Here is a 21,435-nt window from a genome sequence, read left to right as displayed (position 1 = left end):
AGTCAACAGTCGACGGCTCTAAGCAGGCTCCCTGGACTCCCACCACCTTCACCCATCAATACTTCCGATGCTCCTTACATGGTCCTGGCCACACCGGCAGAAAAGGATCCCTTCCCTCCTGCAGGGGCTTCAGGGCAGTGCCTCTGCCCATGGCCAGAAGGAAGGGCTTCCCAGCTTAGGCTGCCAATGGTCGACATGACACCAGCCGCCACGGGACTCTGCACTTTCAGTGGGCAGCAGCGCATTTGGTTGGGAGGAAATGAACAGGAGTTTTCAGCTGGAGAGAACCTAGGCTGCCTGGGTGACTCCCAACAAGCTGGGCAGGAGGAGGGCAGAGGCAACAAAGGAACTTAGCACAAACCGGGCCCACCTTCCCTGCACTGCAGTCATGCCTCTGGCTTTTGCAAAAGCCCGTGCTCTCCACGGGGCCAGGGATGGCTCAAATTCACCTTCCTAGGAACCTGGATAATCACAGCCTCCCAATGGGAAAGGAGCCGCCTGGGCAGCCCAGGACCCTGCCTCTGTGAGGGGAATGCAGACTCTGTCCCCTCCTCACTCCCCAGCAGGCCAGGTTTGGACTGTGGGGAAAGAGTATGAGGTACTCTGGCCGTGGCATGCGTTCTGAGGACCACAGGCTTGGCCTTGGGGGAGGGAGGGGTTCAAAGACCCCATAAGGGCATCCAGCTCCTGTAGTTTTCTACTCTAACAACCTTCTAAATGGATCCACATACATCTAGTTTCAGTACTTGGAAATATTCTAAAAAGCAGACATACTTTATCTGAGCAGGTGCTTTTGGTGTGGTCCTGACAAGAAAGAAGCAATGGCTTAGATGACCTCTATTCTAAGGCCTCAAGGCTTGCACCCCTACCATGCTGGTGTGGAGGTGCTAAATACAGATGGGCTCCCCCGCCAAGAGAATCCCTTCTGCCCTCTGCCATCTCATCCCCAACTCAGCTCGGCTGCCCATGACCTGTGTGCAAAGCAGTGGGCGGGACAGAGTCATCGCCTTTGGCGTTCCCTTTGCTCTTGACAGCGGTCTCAAAGCTAGAGGAGTCAAAGGTCCAAGCTGCCTTTGTTCACTATGAACCTGGTGTCAGCTCTAGCGTCCTCAGCAGCAGGACAGGGTAGAGCAGGGCCAGCCCTCTGGCACTTGTGTGGCTGTGGTTTGCATGCTGAGGACTTGTGTCCTGGCTGTGAGCAGGGCCTCTAAAAAATCTTCTGTTTCACCAACTTTGTTGTTGTTTTTGTTTTACGAAGACAGGTTCTTGCCCTGTCGCCCAGGCTGGAGTGCAGTGGTGCAATCACAGCTCATTGCAACCTTGACCTCCCAGACTCAAGCGATCCTTCCGCCTCAGCCTCCCAAGTAGCTGGGACTACAGGTGTGCAGCACCAGCCAGCTAATTTTTTAATTTTTTGTAGTGATGGGTCTTGCTATGTTGCCCAGGCTGGTCTTGAACTCCTGGGCTCAAGTGATCCTTCTGCCCTGGCCTCCAAAGTATTCAGATTACAGGTGTAAGCTACCGTGCCTGGCCAATCACCAACTCTTTGAACTGTGCTGAATAATCTTATGTTAACAGTGTGAACACTGGACTGCGCTGAGGTGGAAACCATGCCATACAGCAATGAAATGGATGGAGTAAAGTGACTACCAAATTCTTAGATGTGGTAGAGCAGCAGTCCCCAACCTTTCTGGTACCAGGAACTGGTTTCATGGAAGACAGTTTTTCCATGGGACACGAATCGGGGAAATGGTTTCAGCATCAAAGTGTTTCACCTCAGATCATCAGGCTTTAGAGTCTCATAAGGAGAGCTCAACCAAGATTCCATGCATGCGCGGCTCACAATAGGGTTTGTGTTCCTACGAGTCTAACGCCAGCACTGATCTGACGGGAGGCGGAGCTCAGGCGGTAAAACTTGCCTGCCCGCTGTTCACCTCTTGCTGTGTGGCCAGGTTCCTAACAGGCCACAGATCGGTACTGGTCCGAGGCCAGGGGGTTGGGGACCCCTGCACTAGAGGGTACCGACTGCGGGATCATGGGATTGGAAACTCAGGAAGGACCTTGAGGAAAATAGTGCGATGATCGTTTCTGCACCCACATAAAGGGGCAGGTCCAGAGCCTTCCAGAATGCAGACTCTGTCCCTTCCTCACTCCCTTCTAGACTGTGCCTGATTTCCACCCTAAGTGTTTCATTTCCAGAATGAAAGAGGGCTCTTTTTTCCTCCACCATAAAAAGCTTCTTTTTTTTGTAGACGGAGTCTCACTCTTGTCCAGGCTGAAGTGCAGTGGTGTGATCTTGGCTCACTGCAACCTCTACCTTCTGGGTTCAAGTGAGTCTCCTGCCTCAGCCTCCCAAGTAGCTGGAATTACAGGCATGCGCCACCACGCCCAGCTAATTTTTGTATTTTTAGTAGAGACAGGATTTTACCATGTTGGACAGGCTGGTCTCGAACTCCTGACCTCAGGTGATCTGCCCACCTTGACCTCCCCCAAAGTGCTGCGATTATAGGTGTGAGCTACTGCGCCTGGCCCATAAAAAGCTTTTTTAAATAGAAAAGGCCCTGAGTGCACACAGCAATATTTGGCTTGGTTTTCTTCCTTTTCGTTGACTCACCTGGACACGGGCAGGCTGCTGCTCCTCTCAGGCTGTGCTGTCTGCAGCCGGACGGCCTGCAGCAGGAGCTGGGGGCCAACCTCCATCTTCACAGCACACTGCTTCAAGTGGCTGGCTCTGTTCTTTAAGGTCAGAAACGGTTTCCCACAAATCGGGCACTCAGGGATCTGAGGCACGGAAGGTCTTAGTGCCTTTTCAGCTTCATCCAGGCACCTGAAGGAAGACAGTTAATACAGGAGAACCACCCTCCCCGGGAATGTGGATTGGAGCACATGTGGGTCTAGGTCATCATGGATGTGCTGTGGTGAAAGCAAGTTCCCCAAAGCCAATCCCTCCACACAGCCTGACTCCGTCTCCTGGCAGTCAGCCCCTAGACACTACACTTAGGTATCTGTTAGCAAAGCTGGCTAAATAAAGCAAGGAAAGATTAAATGCAGTTACATGATAACTTAGAAATTCCACTCCTAAGTATAGACCCCCAAGAACTGAAAGCAGGTACCCAAACAAATACATGAAACCCATGTTCACGGCAGCTCTATCCACAATCCCAAAGAGTAGAAATGCTCCAAATGTCAGTCAATGGATGAAAGGATAAACCACGGTCATATTCCTCATCTAAGAATGGGAAAAAAACACAGTCTATCCATACAATGAGATACTACTCAGCCACAAAAAGGAATGAAGCCTGTCCCATGCTACAACATGGATGAACCTCAAAAACAACATATTCAGTCAAAGAAGGCAGACACAAAAGGACAACTGTGCAATTTCAGAATCGGCAAATCCATCCAGACAGAAAGTTGATTAGTGGTTGTCAGGGGAGAGAGGGGCAATAGGGAGTGGCTGCTAATGGGTGTGGAGATTCTTTTGGCGGTGATGAAAATCCAAAGTGATTGTGGTGACAGTTGCACAACTGTGTGAATAAATGGGTGAACTATATGTTCTGTGAATTATATCTCAACAAAGTTATTTTTTAAAAAGGGGTAGGTTGACAACAAAGCTGAGGTGCTATTTTCACAGTAAGGTGTGGAGATCCCCACTCCAGCCCTGGGGTGCCCGGGGATTCTGGTCACGTACACGGGAGAGGTGACGGCCCACGCTGCCCCCACCTGTTTACATGCTGTTCCCTTCGGGTCACGTTCATGGCTGAGAGGTTCTTTTGACAAATCTGGCAGAAGAACAACCCTTTTTCCTCCAGGCTATCATCATGTGCCGATGCTCCTACCCGTGCAAACTCCTGCTGCAGGGTCAAGGCCACCGCAGCGTCGCTCTCTGGGGCAGGGGGCCCAAGCCCAAACACTGTGGAGAAGCACCAAAGATCCGTGAGGATCAACTCCAAAGACAAGCTCACCCTCAGACCTCTGCTCTGTCGGCTCTTGCAGACCATGGGGAGCAGGGGGAGCACAAATAAACCAGAACCCAGCTCCACTCTGCAGACCGGTGACTCAGGCACTGTCCAGTGAGACTGGGCACTAGTCAGCACTTCTGCAACAGCCATCTCCAACTTTAACATGCATATGCATTGCCTGGGAAGCTTGTCGACACTCGGATTCAAGTTCAGGGGGTCCAGGTGCAGCCTGAGACTCTCCGCCTTCCTAGCAGCCCCCAGGCTTGGCGATGCTGGCACCGCAGGACCACTCTGAGTAGCAAGGACCTACACTTCCCCACTTCTGCTGAAGTCAGCTACCTTGGGCATTGCAGGTTCACAAGGCTCATATTCCAACAAAGCTAGATGTTCTCTTCGAAGCTCAACCTTTCCTGCTGACCTTTTACTGCCCGTGATAAAACCAGGGCAGAGTGAAATGCCCTTGGCGGTTAAAAAGCAGCATCTCTTACTTAGCATCAGACGCTAGAATGGACTGATTCTGGTCTTGAGATGGCTCCCAGGGTGGCCCATCTGGTATTGCTGGAGCAGACCCCGTCACTCACAAGGGATACGCCCTGAACGCCTCATAAACCCCCAAGTTTTTGATGGCTGTGGCCTACCAGTGCCTGCCACTGAGGCCAGCAAAACAGCACACCTTCATTTTGGTGCCCTGTTTTGTTTGGTCGTCTTTTTTTTTTTTTCCTGAGACAGTCTCACACTCTGTCCCCAAGCTGGAGTGCATCGACGCGATCTCAGCTCACTGCAACCTCCGCTTCCCACGTCCCAGTGATTCTCCTGCCTCAGTCTCCTCAGTAGCTGGGATTACAGGTGCACACCACCACACCTGGCTAATTTTTAGTAGAGACGGGGTTTTACCATATTGGCCAGGGTGGTCCTGAATTCCTGACCTCAGGTGATTTGCCTGCCTTGGCCTCCCAAAGTGCTGGGATTACAGGTGTGAACCACCACATCCAGCCTGGTTTGGTTTCTTAACAAAGAAATGGTTTATCTCTTTCTGAGAGCTTGCTGGGTGTGATGTGAAGATACAGAAAGAACTGAGTCAAATGCTGGGCAGGGGCGGAGCTCACACCAGCTGGGTGCCTCCTCTACACCTCACATGTGCATCCAGGACTGATGCCTCGGCAGGACATCAAATCACTGCCTGCTGTGGACCCTGGGGCGGCCTGAGACTCCTCGGTGTTACTGAAGTGAAATCTGCAATGCAATGCCAAGAGCCTGCATACTTATTAGCTCTAGGTCCGCCAATAATAGTTTCTTCCTATTTCTTTTCCCTTTGTAAATTTTCATCAGAAATGAGAATCCATATTGTTTCAAGGATGGAGAACAGAAGCACCTGGCATTATTATGCTTATGGAGCTGGTGCTACACCAAGTGCACAGCAGCTATGGGGCACTGTCTCCACACGCTGTCACCTGGAGCCAATGAGCCTCTAATCCACTCAGAGTGGGGCAACCCGGGGCAACCCAAGGGTTAGAGGAAGGAGTTAAAGGATCCCATAAAGAAATAAACAAATCCAGAGAGTGGGAAATCTTATAATACAATTAGCCTAGCCTCTTCAAAAACTCAGTTTTTGTCATGGGGCTGGGTGCAGTGGTTCACACCTCTAATCCTAGCACTTTTGGAGGCTGAGGAGGGCAGATCGCCTGAGCTCAGGAGTTCAAGACCAGCCTGGGCAACATGGCGAAACCCCATTTCTACTAAAAATACAAAAAAATTAGCCGCGTGTGGTGGTGGGTGCCTGTAATCCCAGCTACTCAGGAGGCCGAGGCACGAGAATAGCTTGAACCTGGGAGGCCGAGGTTGCAGTGGGCCGAGATCGCGCCACTACACTCTAGCCAAGGCTCTGTCAAAAAAAAAAAAAAAAGTCAATGTCATGGAAAACAAAAGAAAACAAAGGGACTATTCTAGAATCTAGACCTTAGGAGACTGCTGAGCTACAGCAATATGCAGCATGTGAACTTACTGAATCCTTGTCCCGAAAAAAAAGAAACCAGCTACAAAAAATAACCTTGAGACAACTGGGGAAATTTGAATTTGAACTGGATGCCAGGCACTATTATGGAATTAAGCATGATAATGGTATTGTAGTTATGCAGCAGAATCTAGGGGTGAAGGATCCTGATGTCTATAACTTACTTTCAGATAATATGGAAGAAAAATATGTATATTTGTCTAGGCACAGTGGCTCGCATCTGTAATCCCAGCACTTTGGAAGGCTGAGGCGGGCAGATCACAAGGTTAGGCGTTCGAGAACAGCCTGGCCGGCCAGCATGGTGAAACCCCATCTCTACTAAAAACACAAAAATTAGCTAGGCATGGTGGAATGCGCCTGTAGTCCCAGCTACCTTGAGGCTGAGGCAGGAGAATGGCTTGGACCTGGGAGGCGGAGCTTGCGCCTGGGAGGTGAGCTGAGATCGTACCACTGCACTCCAGCCTGGGCAACAGAGCGAGAGTCCATCTCAAATAAAAAAAAAAAAAAAAAAAGGAAGAGGGCCAGGCGCAATGGTTCACACCTGTACTTCTAACACTTTGGGGGGCTGAGGTAGGCAGATCACTTGTCAGGAGTTCGAGACCAGCCTGGCCAACTTGGCGAAACCCTGTCGCTACTAAAAATACAAAAATTGGCCAGGTGTGGTGGCGCATGCCTGTAAATCCAGTGGCTGGGGCAAGATAATTGCTTGAACCTCGGAGGCGGAGGTTGCAGTGAGCCGAGATCATGCCACTACACTCCAGCCTGGGTGACAGAGCAAGGCTCTGTCTCAGAAAAAAAAAAAAAAAAAAAAAAAAAAGAGGAAGAGGTACCTCATCAAGGAAGCTAGGTGGGAAATGACCCCAGAGACTCTTCAATCTCTGGCTAGATCCAGTGAAGTGGCAAAGGTAAAACATCAAGCAGAGAGTCTATCCACAGAAGAAACCCAACAAATGCTGATTCCTTCCTGCCTCCCTTCCTCAGTTATGTTCATAAACTATCTCTGTGTGGAAGACAGAAACACACCCATCATACCATTCCTCGCTATCATCTCCTCTTGAGGATCCTTTGGGACGTTTTCTTCCTGTGCAGCCTCGAGGGAGCACTCTTCTGAAGCATGTCTCAAACGCTCGGGGTCTGCTCTCTTGAACTGCTGCATTCGCTGTAGGACCAATTGTGCTGTGCGGGGTTTGGAGGGACTTGGCACTGCTGTTGTCAAACAGGAAGGAGGAGGCTGAGAGTCGCTGTTAGGCGCATTCTCTGGCAAGGAGGGAAATATTCACAACCATCTGTTGTAGCTGGAGAAATAAAAGACTTTTCCACCAGATACAGGTTAGACGCAAGTTTCAGGCGTCCTTTATCAACTAGTTTAGGTTTGACTCACAAACGTGAAGAGGACTGGTTGCTTGTTGGTAACCTCTTTGTTTATGGCAATACAGACATAAATATCAATGACAGGAGGGGAATGGGATGTGACTGCTAATGAGCACGGGGTTTAGTTTTAGGATAAAACTGTTCTCAAGTTAGGTAGTGGTGGAGTTGGACAACTCTGTGAATATACTAAAAACCACTGAGCCATACCCTTTTAAAGGGTGAATTTTATGGAATGTCAATTATACCCCAATAAAGCTATTATTAAAGAAATATTAATGACAAAGGTTTATGTCCTAGATCAGTTCTTCTTTAACTTGGGATCCACAGATCTTCAGTGGGGATCCAGGAACCCCATGAAGTTGAATGCCAGTTCTGCAGGTGTGCGCATGGATACGTGTTTTGGGGGAACCACGCATAGATTTCATCTGACTGGAAAAGAGCACGAGAGACCAGTAAAGTTGGTGAGGCAACACTGTTGACGCCTTCCAGCAGTCTCTGCGGCCTGAGACTCTACCACCACTCTAACCACTCTACCGAGAGGTTATTAAGATCAGGAAGTCAGGGCAAGGAAAATTGAGAAACAGAACTCAGGAGCTCAGAGAGCCCATGGTGTATTATACATGCAAGGCTGGTTTTCAGTTTTGCATGAAGAATGTGTACTAAGCATATGGCTCAGTATATCAAGGGCAACAGGGCAAGAAAACTGCTGTAAACAAACTGTTAAAAAATTATCCAGGTGCGGTGGCGGGTGCCTGTGGTCCCAGCTACTCGGGAGGCTGAGGCAGGGAGGACTGCTTGAACCTGGGAGGTCAAGGCTGCAGTGAGCTATGATAGCGCCACTGCACTCCAGCCTGGGTGACAGACCAAGATCCTGTCTCTAAAAACTAAGTAAGGAAATAAATCAGTAAAAATAACAAAGGAAAAGATTAAAAGGTCTTCTGAGAGAGAAACAAAAAACCTGAAGATTCTCCTGGGACTTGAGCCCACACAGCGCCCTCATGCGGCCCTCTCAGCAGCCTCTCCAAATTGGCTGACCCCGTCCAACGTACCCACTTTGGAATAAATTCAAGAAAACAAGAGAAGCAACATTATTGTGTTGTTTGTGTAACTCATGTCAACCATATAACAGAGTTTCATAGGAAATTCTCAAAGAGCAGAGGACTCCAAACATAACCATGTGAGCAATTCACACAGGGGTTATATTTTTCTTGACTGTTGTTTAAACCAGGAGTCAACCGGGCGCAGTGGCTCACGCCTGTAATCCCAGCACTTTGAGAGGCTGAGGCATGAGGATTGCTTGAGCCCAGGAGTTCAAGACCAGCCTGGGCAACATAGTGAGACCTCCAGCTCTAAATTTTTTTTTTTTTAATTTAAAAATTAAAAAAAAAATTAAAAATAAACCAAGAGTTAACAAACTATGGTCATGTGGCTGGCTGCCTATTTTTGTAAATAAAGTTTTACTGGCATATGGCCATGCCTGTTCATTTACATATTGTCCACGCCTGCTTTCTCACTATGACAGCAGAGTTGCGACAGAGTCTGTATGGCCTACAAAGCCAAAATATTTACAATCTGGCTCTTTCCATAAAGTTTTCCAGCCCCCGGTTTAAAAGAGTACAAATTACCTGTGGTTTCCTCTTTGGAAAGGTTTGGCGATGGTTCTTGCCGGTTACCCGTCTGGGTGTTTTGTGCTGTTTCCCAGAGCACAGGCTGATCTGGAGCAGAGGCGAGCACACCCGCCTCCCCATTCACAGAGAGGGCCGGTTCACTTGCTTGCCATTTGGTTACCCCTTGCTTTTTAGTCCTAGGGGCCTGGCTGCCAGATGGAGGTTTCTTCTCTGCAGGGCCTTGAAGGGTTTTGGTCTTGGTAGCAGTTTGTTTGGTCCTTTTCAATTTGCGTCTTACCTGAGTGCCGTTTGAGGAGGCGTTTTGTGTCTTCCTTTCTCCTGACACTTCCTTGATTCCATGTTTTTTCACCCTTTGGAAAAAGCTAGCGCAGAGTTCTTTAAAGTCCTCATCAGACTCATCCATCACTGACCAGTTTTAAGGCTTTCAGGCTGGTCTTCAGAGGAGCGAGGGTCAATCCTGGGACATGCAGACAGATGAGAAAGTGAACCCAAGTAGAAGCCTAGCTGAGCCTCATTCACACTCACAGTTTCATTAGGGTTCCTCTCTACTTCTCAAATAGATACTTGGAGAGTTTGCACAATTGAACAAAAAGTACTGTTTTCCTCTCTATAATGACTGAAGTATCTTTGTTCAAATTGGGCCGGTGGTTAAACATGTTTAAAGCTTCCCTCTGTTGAAGTCCACAACTGGGCCGGGTGCGGTGGCTCACGCTTGTAATCCCAGCACTTTTGGAGGACAATGGGGGTGGATCATCTGAGGTCAGAAGTTCGAGACCAGCCTGGCCAATATGGTGAAACCTCGTTTCAACTGAAAATACAAAAAATTGGCCAGGTGTGCTGGCAGACGCCTGTAATCCCAGCTACTCGGGAGGCAGAGGCAAGAGAATCCCTTGAACCTGGGAGACGGAGATTGCAATGAGTTGAGATCGTGCCACTGCACTCCAACCTGGGCAATGAGAGCAAAACTCTGTCTCAAAAAATAATAATAATAAATAAATAAAGTCCACAATTGAAAAAGAGTGTTTTGTTGTCCAATAGATGCCTCTAGATTGAATACATATGAACCTGGTGCTCAGATAATTCTCCAAGATCTCCACGATGATGAAACATATATGGTTCACTTAATTTCACATCTGTGGAAAACCAAAAGCATGTAAGTGTAATCGGACATTGTCATTTTATGCCAGTTCTTCCAGGGAGGGACAAGGGCATGTGGAGTGAGGGAAAAGTCTTCAGAGTAACAATACTGTCAAATACTCAGTCCAGCCTGGTTAACATGGTCTAATCGTCCTATCAGACATCACGACAGAAGGATCCAGAAACCTGTCAAAGCATGTTCTTCCACAGGAATTAACATGTGTGCATCTTGGGAGAGTGTTTTCTTAACTGAAATTTAGGGAGCAAACCCCATGAAAGGCAGTCACCATAGAAAAAGGATGATCCCCAAATCTCGGAAAACTATCTCCTACACTGATTTAAGACCCCTGGCTGTTAAAGAGGCTGTTTCTGTAAATACTGGAACATAAGAGACAGGAAGAGAAACTATATTCTCATGAACACTCAGGAGACAAAAGGTCACTTTTCCTTATCTTCTCAACCCAGCAAGGCTCTCCAAACCTGGATGACTGGAATGTCGCCTCTATACAAAGGTTGGGCCTTGTGGGCATGGCTCTTTACTTTGGCGCATGCTTAGTGTGGTTCAAAAATGAAAACTGAATGACCCAATGGCAAAAACTTATTCCTTTCAAATACAATAATGCAATCTCCACTGTCCAAAGAATCTGATTAATCATTTTGTTTTCCAGAGCTGAAAATACCCCTACCTAGAATCTACTTTGTATGGCTGGCTCATTCTCTTCTGTGTTTTCCCCTCAGAGAAGTGTCCTCTAATCCTTTATGGACCCTCTCCATCCGCATCCCTATCATCGTCCACCGTTTTCACAATGGCATCTGTCATAGGTTATAATCATATGAAACAGATAATATCTATTGAATGCTTACTGTGTGCCAAGCTCTGTTCCAATTGTTTTTCAAGTCAAACTCATTTAATCCTTACAAGAAACCTATATGGTGGAATCTCCTGTCATGCTCTCTTTACAGCAAGGAAACGCGCAAGCAGAATAAGGAACTGGCTCAAAGCTAGTTCAGGAATAGCTTTCAAAGTGGCAGGGCTAGGATCAAACCCAGGAAGCGTCGTTCCAAACTATCCGCTCTTGTATCTTTATTCATCGGCTTATTATCTGTCCCCCATTATGCTCAACACTTCAGGAGGGTAGAGATCCATCTATTTTACTTTGCATCCTCTTTGGCTGATCCAGTGCCTGACTTGAAGTAAGTGCTCGACAACTACTTGTTGAATTCATGAATTGCAAAGAGTTTGGTATAATGGGAGTAGATAGAAAGGTGTAGGAGAAAAGGCTGCGGGGAGAGGCAGGGATCGGCTCACAAGGGCCTGGAAGGTCAGGCTAGGCAAAGTGAATTTTATCGTGTTGGATGTGGGGAGCGGCTGGAACAAATGCCACCCTCCACAACTGTGCTGATCTCTGCATCTCTGTAGATATGAACCTCACAACAGTCTATCTCCTCCTGTAGGTGCCCAATCAATATTTACTGAATGACATAACGGATCCTGCAAGCCTACAGGTTTCCAGAGGAAAGGGGACTTGTGCCTCCTCGCTTCTTACCTACCGCAGCGCACGGCTCACAGCAGGAGCGGGATGAATGAATGGATCGGTGAGGGGCGGACCCTCCCGCTTCCCCCAACCCGGCGACCTACGGAAAGGGGCTGAGGGATTCCCTGCCTGGGAAAAGGGCTGCCAAAGACTCTAACGGCTCTAAAGTCAGACGGAGAACCCCGATCCCCGGACTGGCCCAGACCGAGACCGCCGTGGGGATACAGATCAGCCACCCTCCTCCCTCCAGGCGGGCCCCGGCCCCTCTCCACCCGAGCGCAGCTCCTGCCTCTCCGTCGGGGCTGCGGGCCTGCAGAGGCCACGGAGTCAGCGAGGGAGACGGGAGAGAAAGGCTCTTCTCCCTAAGAAGAGCGAGAACGGCTCGAGGTGACAGGACCTCCACCTCCCGGGTGCAGACTCCCAACCCCACAGCCCGGCTCCTCCTACCTCCGGCGGCGCCGCGGCACCTTCTTAACGGAGACTCACGCGCCTGCGCATGCGCCGCCCGCGCCCCCGCGGAGAATTGCCTGCGCGCAGGCGCAGAGCGGACGCGCGCGGTGGTGCGGCAGCCTCACTTCCCGTCTTCCTCTGCGGCTACGGGCGCGGCGCGCGGCGGCCAGCGCTTCCGGTCGGAAGGAGGCGGGGCGAGGCGGAAGCGGCGCTTGCTGCAGATGGAGTCTATTAGTTTTGATAAAGAGTTAGGGCAAGTTTAGGGCACTGTGGCAGCATTGAGATAAAGTCTGGTTCCTCCCCAGCTCGCTCAGGAAATGTTCGCGGATACAATGGCGGCCCCCTGTGGGCATACCTGCCTGTGGAGCGGAGAGTGGACCGGGTGAAGGGAACCGGGAGAGGCACCGAATCTGGCCTGGGGGCCCGGGAATCTTCCTCTCAGGTGGGGTGGCGTGAGAGTCGAGGCCTGGAGGTCGGGGAGGGTTAGCTACGTGAAGAGGGGATTATACCGGGCTGCAGCGGCCTGGAGGGGATGCCCGAGCAGGGCTAGGGTGAAGCCAGCTAGCGCCTGAGGGAAAGGTGGCAGAGGTTTGCCACGGCTTGGCATTTGAGGGACTTTACACATCGTATTAAGGCTTTGAGCTTCAACTTGGGGTCGTCGGGAGCCATTGAAGGTTTTTTGTTGTTGTTTGTTTGTTATTTTTTGAGACAAGAGTTTTGCTCTTGTTGCCCAGGCTGGGGTGCAGTGGTGCTATCTCGGCTCACTGCAACCTCTGTCTCCCGGATTCGAGCGATTCTTGTGCCTTACCTTCCCAAGTAGCTGGGTTTATAGGCGGTGTTTTTAGTAGAGACTGGTTTTCACCGTGTTGCCCAGGCTTGTCTCCAACTCCTGACCTCAGGTGATCCGCCCGCCTTGGCCTCCCAAAGTGTTGGGATTACAGGCGTGAGCCACCGCTCCTGGCTTTTTTTTTTTTTTAAGTAGAGACGGGAGGTCTCACTATGTTGCCCAGGCTGGTCTCGAACCCTGGCCTCAAGAGATCCTCCCGCCTGGGCTTCCCAAAGCGCTGAGATTACAGGTGTGAGCCGCCACGCCCGGCGTAAGATTGTGTTTTTAAAGGCCTAATTACAGTGAGAACAGATGAGGCCAGGACATCCATTAGGAGGCTATTACATAATCTAGATGAAAAGTGGGGGCGGCCCGAATTAGGAAGTGGAGCGAAAAGCATGGAGAAATATCGAGCATAGTCATGACCCAATTGTTAACGATTTGCCGGTTTCTGACCTTAGCATCTGAGTAGTGTGCATCCAGTCACTGAAATAACACAGGAGAAATGTAAAGGAATCAGTTTGCAGGGCAAACAATATGTTTTTTAAAAGATACAAATATCATAAAATTCACACTTGAAGTATACTTTCAGTGGTTTTCAGTACATTCACAGGATTTGCAGCCATCATCGCTAATTCCAGAATGTTGTAAAACCCCAAATGGAACCTGCCATACCCATTAGTAGTCACTCCCCAATTCCCTCGACCCCATCTCCTGGCAATCACTAATCGGCTTTCTGTCTCTGTGGTTTTGCCTATTCAGTACGTTTTATGTAAATGGAATGATGTGATACTTGGCCTTCTCTGCTGGGCTTTTATTAAGCATGTTTTCAAGGTTCATCCAGGTAGCATGAATCAGTACTTCATGCCTTTTCATGGCTACATAATCACGTGTATGGATAGACCATGTTTTGTTTATCCGTTTATCAGGTGATGGGCATATGGATGTTTTACTTTTTGGCTGTTAGAAATAACGCTACTATGAACATTGGTGTTCTTAGCACAAGTTTTTGTGTTCTAGGAGTGGAATTACTGGGTAAGACTACATTTAATTCTGAATGTTGAGCTTCAAAACCTTCCAAGAGGCCGGGCGCGGTGGCTCAAGCCTGTAATCCCAGCACTTTGGGAGGCCGAGACGGGCGGATCACGAGGTCAGGAGATTGAGACCATCCTGGTTAACACAGTGAAACCCTGCCTCTACTAAAAAATACAAAAAACTAGCCGAGCGAGGTGGCGGGCGCCTGTAGTCCCAGCTTCTCGGGAGGCTGAGGAAGGAGAATGCCGTGAACCCAGGAGGCGGAGCTTGCAGTGAGCCGAGATCGCACCACTGCACTCCAGCCTGGGCGACAGAGCGAGACTCCGTCTCAAAACAAAAAACAAAAACAAACAAACAAACAAAAAACACAAAACCGGCCGGGCGCGGTGGCTCACGCCTGTAATCCCAGCACTTTGGGAGGCCGAGGCGGGCGGATCACAAGGTCAGGAGATCGAGACCACGGTGAAACCCCGTCTCTACTAAAAATACAAAAAATTAGCCGGGCGCGGTGGCGGGCGCCTGTAGTCCCAGCTACTCAGGAGGCTGAGGCAGGAGAATGGCGTAAACCCAGGAGGCGGAGCTTGCAGTGAGCCGAGATCGCGCCACTGCACTCCAGCCTGGGCGACAGCGAGACTCCGTCTCAAAAAACAAAAAACAAAACAAAAAAAAAAAAAAAAAAAAAACACAAAACCTTCCAAGAGGTTTTCCTTGATGAAGGATGTAGGAGGTGTTTACTTACTCTTTGGCTTGGAAATCTAAGTTTGTTTGTAATATGGCTTCCAGTTTGATAAAGTAGACAGAATAAGAATGATAAGCAGCCCAGAGGCATGGGTAGGACAGGGTGTCTTGGGACTTTATAGAGGAGACTGAGTGACAACGTGGAGAAGCCAGTGCTGTTGAAATAATTCCTTCCTCCCTTCCTTCCCTTGCTTCTCAATGGAGTTTGGCTCTTGTTGCCCAGGCTGGAGCGCAGTGGTGTGTGCAACCTCCACCTCCCTGGAACGATTCTCCTGCTTCAGCCTCCCATTTAGCTGGGATTACGGGCGCCCATAACCGCACCTGGCTAATTTTTTTTTTTTTTTGAGACGGAGTCTTGCTCTGTCGCCCAGGCTGGAGTGCAGTGGCCGGATCTCAGCTCACTGCAAGCTCCGCCTCCCGGGTTCACGCCATTCTCCTGCCTCAGCCTCCCGAGTAGCTGGGACTACAGGCGCCCGCCACCCCGCCCAGCTAGTTTTTTGGGTTTTTTTTTTAGTAGAGATGGGGTTTCACCGCGTTAGTCAGGATGGTCTCGATCTCCTGACCTCGTGATCCACCTGTCTTGGCCTCCCAAAGTGCTGGGATTACAGGTTTGAGCCACCGCGCCTGGCTTTGTTGTGTGTGTGTGTGTGTGTGTGTATATATATATATATATATATATATATATTTTTTTTTTTTTTTTTTTTTTTTTTTTTTTTTTTGGAGACAAAGTCTAGCTCTGTCTCCTAGACTGGAATGCACTGGTGCGATCTCGGCTCACTGCAAGCTCCGCCTCCTGGGTTCACACCATTCTCCTGCCGCAGCCTCCCGAATACCTGGGACTACAGGTGCCCGCCACCATGCCCGGCTAATTTTTTGTATTTTTAGTAGAGACAGGGTTTCACTCTGTTAGCCAGGACGGTCTTGATCTCCTGACCTGGTGATTTGCCCGCCTTGGCCTCCCAGAGTGCTGGGATTACAGGCGTGAGCCACCGCACCCAGCATAATTTTTTGTATTTTTAGTAGAGATGGAGTTTCACCATGTTGGGAAGGCTGGTCTCGAACTTCTGACCTCAGGTGATCTTCCTGCCTGGACCTCCCAAAGGGCTGGGATTACTGGCGTGAGCCACCGCGCCTGGCCTGAAACCATTTCTTACTTACATTTCTCAAGAAAAGGAGGCATGCCACCACATTCAGAGCCACAAGGGAGGCATCACCTTTTGGTTAGAAGGAAAAGGTAGGAACAAGGAGAAAGTCTAGGCCAGAGCCTTTATGGGGTTCCTCAGGAATAGCAAGTCAGGGCGGAGTAAACATTTTAGGATTGGATAATTTAAATAATTCCATCAGGCTTTGCCTTTGGGTGGTCTCTAGTTGCTTGGTACCTGGCCATGCATGATTTAGGGCAGGAGAAATACTGGCTTGGTGAGAGTTAGATAAAAGGGATGGTTGAGAAATTAGCCCTGGGAGAGGCAGTCTCCTTGCCAGCAAGATTTTTAAGATTTCAAAATATCATAAAATACAGAAAAAAATTTTAAACAGCTAATAAACATGGATGTGGCTGGGATGATATGAAGGATAGCTGTAATGGTAGAAATTATTTTTTTCCAGTCAGACTGAAAATGAAGTGCCTGTTTCCTATTTAGGATTTAAATCTCTTAGAGGCCTAATGAAGAAAGTCTCTTCTACCTCCCCCAACCCCAAATCTGGCTCTATTATTTATTTACGTAAAATAAATTAGTTGAAGTGTGGTTTAGAGAAGAGAGTTTTCTTAAACCTGAGATTCTCAACGGAGTCACCTGTGGAACTTTTTTTTTAATTGGAAATTCAGGGACACTATTCTTAGGCCTACTGAATAAATCTTTGAACGTGTGTCTTTTGAAAGTTTCACAGATGATTCTGATGTTCTCAAGATTGTGAAGCACTGCATTTAACCAGCACCAGGTGAACACTGTAGGCTAAGTATAGGAGAGATGCCAAGACCTGGGTCAGGGTGGTGCATGGAATTTTGAATTATACATAAATTCCTCCCTTCAAGGAACAATGCCATCCATAACTGGGGCAGCTGCTTCTTGGGGCCCAAGGTGAACAATGGGAGCTGCCTTGTCCTGGACCCTACTGTGACTGTTAACTCTAGCAGAAGCCCTAGGGTTCATGCTGTTAGTCAGAAGCCACCCAGTGTGACTAAGTTGAGGGGCAGTGTTGAGAAACAGTGTTACTAGATGGATGTTATTTCGGTAGGAATAGTATTGTGCGTTCCCTGTCAGCATTTGAGGCGGAAACCCACTGCACTGTCAAAACAACCGGGGAGATGAAAGATGATGTCAGATATTAAAAGGTGCAGATAGTCCTTGTGTTTGGTTAACTTTACAAGGTTTATCTGAAAGAGAAAATGGATGCAGAAGTACATGAAAAAATTGTGTTACTCCAAATAGATGTGCTGTTTTCCCAGTTCATAGGAGTCAGTAATTTAGGGGTTCAGGGCAAAAAGGCAAAGGTTGAAGACACTGTGATTATAATGTCCTTACCCTCCTGGAATATTTCCTTTTTAAAAGCTTCTGGCATCTCCCACAGAGTTAATGTTTTACACAGTTCGGAGGATGAATTGAAGGGCCCTTATCCCAGGTCTGTGGTTTGATTATAAATTGTAAAGCCATAACCTGTCCACCTTCCGCTCATTTATCTTGACAGGAGTTGGGGAGATGGCAGGTTGAACAAGGAAAGAATTGTCTCCTCAGTTCTTTGGTCGTGTTAACTTTTATTTACTGTTGTATATTCACATTTTCTAGACTGCTAAAATTGGTGAAATCAGGAGAGGAAATAACTGTTTTTACATGTATAAGTATGCAAAAGTTATTCGAGATGAGTTACACTGCATTTCTGTTAGTGTGCTGCCTGCCACTGCTGCCTTTCTGTGCGTTTGCTCTGTCTATTCTGCTAGACAAATTTAGGGGAGATTTAAGACAGCAAAACAACCCCCAAAGTATCTACCAGCATAATCCCTATCAAAATCCCAACAACCTTTTAATTTTTTTGCAGAAGTGGAAAAACTCATGTTAAAAATCGTATGGAATTGGCCAGGTGCAGTGGCTCATGCCTGTAATCCCAGCATTTTGGGAGGCTGAGGAAGGTAGATCACTTGAGGTCAGGAGTTCGAGACCAGCCTGGCCAACATGGTGAAACCCCGTCTCTACTAAAAATACAAAAGTTAGCCAGGCGTGGTGGCGGGTGCCTATAGTCCCAGCTACTTGGAAGGCTGAGGCAGGAGAATCCCTTGAACCCAGGAGATGGAGATTGCAGTGAGCCAAGATCACAACACTGCATTGGGGGGGGGGGGGGGGGGGGGGGGAGGGGGGGGGGGGGGGGGGGGGGGGGGGGGGGGGGGGGGGGGGGGGGGGGGGGGGGGGGGGGGGGGGGGGGGGGGGGGGGGGGGGGGGGGGGGGGGCCAGCCTGGTAACAGAGTGAGACTTTGTCTGAAGTAAATAAATTAATTAATTAAATAAAATAAATAAATTCATATGGAATTGCAAGGGGCTCCTAATACCCAAAACCCTAATAGCCTCTTTGTTCTTTTTCAAGAAATACTTCCTTATATCAAAACTTACTACAAGCGATAGTAATCAAGACTCTGTGGTACTGTACTAGCATAAGGATAGACATATGGGTCAGTGGAAGAGAAGTGAGAGTCTAGAAATAAACACCTACATTTATGAGCAATTGATTTTTGTCAAGGATGCCAAGACTAGTCAATGGTGAAAGAATAGTGTCTTCCACAAATGGAGCTGGGATAACAGGATATCACATGCAAAAGAATGAAGTTAGACCCTTACCTCATACCATGTACAAATAATAACTTAGAATGGATCAAAGACCCAATGTAAGAGTGAAAACTATAAACCTCTTAGAAGAATACAAGGGTAGGCTGGGTGTGGTGGCTCACCCCTGTAATCCCAGCACTTTTGGCATTACCAGAGGTCAGGAGTTTGAGACCAGCCTGACCAACATGTTGAAACCGCATCTCTACTAAAAATACAAAATTAGCCGGGTGTGGTGGCGTGTGCCTGTAATCCCAGCTACTCGGGAGGCTGAGGCAGGAGAATCACCTGAACCCAGGAGGCGGAGGTTGCGGTGAGCCGAGATCACGCCACTGCACTCCAGCCTGGGCAACAGGAGTGAAACTCCATTTCAAAAAAAAAGAAGACGACAAGGATTAAATCTTTATGACCTTGGAGTTGGCAGTAGACTCTAGATGTGACACTAAAAGCAGAAACAACAACAAATAATGAATTGGACTTCATCAAAATTAAAAACTTCTGTGTGTAAAAGTACACTATCAAGAAAATAAGAAGACAACCCACAGAACGGGAGATATGTGTTAATCATATACCTGACAAGAGTCTATGCTGCTGTTTGAATGTTTATGTCTCCTGTCACCCAATTCATATGTGAAGTCCTTACCCGCAAGGTGATAGGATTAGTGCTCTTACAAAAGAGGCCCCTGTGGCCAGGTGTAGTGGCTCATGCCTGTAATCCCAGCACTTTGGGAGGCGGAGGCGGGAGGATTGCTTGGGCCCAGGAGTTTGAGACCATCCTGGGCAGCAAGATGAGACTCCATCTCTACAAAAATTTTTTTAAAGAAGAAACAGGCCCAAGAGAGAAACCCCCTGCCCTTTCTTCCATCTGAGGAAGTGGGCCTTCAGACAGAGTCTGCCAACACCTTGATCTTGGACTTCCCAGACTCCAGAACAGAGAATTTCTGTTGTTTATTAGCCACCCAGTCTTATGGTATTTTGTAAGAGCAACCCAAATGGACTAAGATAATCTAGTGGCACAATATAGAAAGAACTTTTACAACTCAATGAAAGGACAACTCAGAAAATGGGTATGGTAGAATTTGTCCTGTGAGGAAGCCAAGACCAAAAGAAAAAGGACATGGGACTTGATTAGACATTCCAAAGAATGGCAGATGCCAACAAGCACATGAAAACATGATCAGCATCATGAATCATTAGAGAAGTGCAGATTGAAACCACAGTGAGATACTGCTTCATGGCCAGTAGGACAGCCATTTCCTAAAAAACATTTAAAAAATAAAAATAAGTATTGGTGAGGATGTAAAGAAGTTAGAACTCTGATCCGTTGCTGGAGGGAATGTAAAATGGTGCAGCTGCTGTGGGAAACAGTTTGAGGTTCCTGAACAAGCTAAAGATAAAATCATATGATCCAGCAATTCTACTTCTAAAGATAAGTCCAAAAGAATTGAAAAAGTGTTTTCTTTTTTTGAGACAGAGTCTTGCTCTGTCGCCCAGGCTGGAGTGCAATGGTGCGATCTCGGCTCACTGCAAGCTCCACCTCCCGGGTTCATGCCATTCTCCTGCCTCAGCCTCCCGAGTAGCTGGGACTACAGGCGCCTGCCACCACGCCCAGCTAATTTTTTGTGTTTTTAGTAGAGACAGGGTTTCACTGTGTTAGCCAGGATGATCTTGATCTCCTGACCTCATGACCCGCCCGCCTCGGCCTCCCAAAGTGTTGGGATTACAGGCGTGAGCCACTGTGCCTGGCCTGTTTTTTATTTTTTTTAGAGACAGGGTTTTGCTGTCATCCAGGCTGGAATGCAGTGGCACGAGCATAGACTCGAACTCTTGGGCTCAGACAATCCTCCTTCCTCAGTCTCCCAAGTAACCAAGAGTACAAGCGTGTGCCACCACACCCAACTGACTTAACAATTTTTGTAGAGATGGGGGTCTTGCTATGTTGCCCAGGCTGATCTTAAACTCAGCCTCAGGTGATCCTCCTGCCTCCCAAAGTGCTGGGTTTACAGGCATGAGCTATTGCTCTTGCCTGGTTTACCTGTTTTAGAAAAAAATACCTGTACATTGTTAATTTTTTTTCCAGGAGCTTCAGAAGGGTACAAAAATTCCATCCTACTTCTGGCCCCCTGACCTCCAAACTCCCTCCTCAGAGGCTTCTTGAAATATTCCAGATAATTCTGTGCACATACAAGTATATATTAAAATATATCTCTGCTTTTCCCCAATGTAAATAAACAGTAGCACATTTTACCATTGTTCTGAACCTCGTTTTTGCAACTTAATAAACTATCTTGGAGATTTTTCCTTATTACATATAAATCTATCATTCTGTTTAGCAGTCTTATATGTCATCATTTGGAGATATTCATACTTTATTGTATCAACTATCAAGGGACGTTAGATTGCTTTCATTTCCTTCTACAGTGGCTAATGGCGCATTGAACATACTTGTATATACTTTTATGCAGATTTGCACATATATTTGTAGGATATTCCTGTGACATAAGTGGAATTGCTGGGTCAATGGATATGGGTAAATCAGACTGTTTTTGGGTGTACCCAGTTACCTCCTAAAGAAGCCGAATTGGCTGGGCGCAGTGGCTTATGCCTGTAATCCCAGCACTTTGGGAGACTGAGGCGGGTGGATCACTTGAGGTCAGGAGTTTAAGATCAGCCTGGCCAACATGTTGAAACCCTGTCTTTACTAAAAATATAAAATTAACTGGGTGTGGTGGCGCACCCCTATAATTCCAGCTACTCGGGAGACTGAGGCAGGAGAATCGCTTTACCCTGGAAGGTGGAGGTTGCAGTGAGCCAAGATCACAACACTGCGCTCCAGCCTAGGTGACAGAGCAAGACTCAGTTTTAAAAAAAAAAAAAAAAAAAAGCAAAAACAAAAATGGAGGCTGAATCAGTTTCCATTCCATTAACAATGA

At 47.9% G+C, this 21,435-nt stretch overlaps 2 protein-coding genes across 7 annotated transcripts in view; one reads left to right on the top strand and one right to left on the bottom strand.

Annotated features, from left to right (window-relative positions):
• SLX4 (SLX4 structure-specific endonuclease subunit) overlaps positions 1 to 12,145 on the bottom strand; it is a 29,415-nt gene extending 17,270 nt beyond the window's left edge. For both annotated transcript variants that reach the window (XR_007722119.1, XM_050774162.1), the window contains exons 1-5: positions 12,092 to 12,145; positions 8,970 to 10,105; positions 7,006 to 7,230; positions 3,724 to 3,913; positions 2,615 to 2,827 (exon numbers count right to left, since the gene is read on the bottom strand). Coding sequence is in view for 1 of the 2 variants with exons in the window: in XM_050774162.1 (XP_050630119.1) it covers positions 2,615 to 2,827; positions 3,724 to 3,913; positions 7,006 to 7,230; positions 8,970 to 9,375 (1,034 nt within the window). In the remaining variant the exon portion in view is untranslated. The remainder of the gene's footprint in view (positions 1 to 2,614; positions 2,828 to 3,723; positions 3,914 to 7,005; positions 7,231 to 8,969; positions 10,106 to 12,091) is intronic.
• Positions 12,146 to 12,248: 103 nt separating this feature from the next.
• DNASE1 (deoxyribonuclease 1) overlaps positions 12,249 to 21,435 on the top strand; it is a 40,804-nt gene continuing 31,617 nt past the window's right edge. For 3 of the 5 annotated variants that reach the window (XM_050774494.1, XM_050774498.1, XM_050774495.1), the window contains exon 1: positions 12,249 to 12,536. The gene's annotated coding sequence lies outside the window, so the exon portion shown is untranslated. The remainder of the gene's footprint in view (positions 12,537 to 21,435) is intronic. The other 2 variants (XM_050774497.1, XM_050774496.1) reach the window with 1 other exon arrangement.

This window comes from Macaca thibetana, chromosome 20 (genome assembly GCF_024542745.1).
Source record: "Macaca thibetana thibetana isolate TM-01 chromosome 20, ASM2454274v1, whole genome shotgun sequence".
NCBI lineage: Eukaryota > Metazoa > Chordata > Mammalia > Primates > Cercopithecidae > Macaca > Macaca thibetana.
The sequence above is the reverse complement of the archived record's forward strand: the minus strand, read 5'-3'. Positions and strand labels throughout refer to the sequence as shown.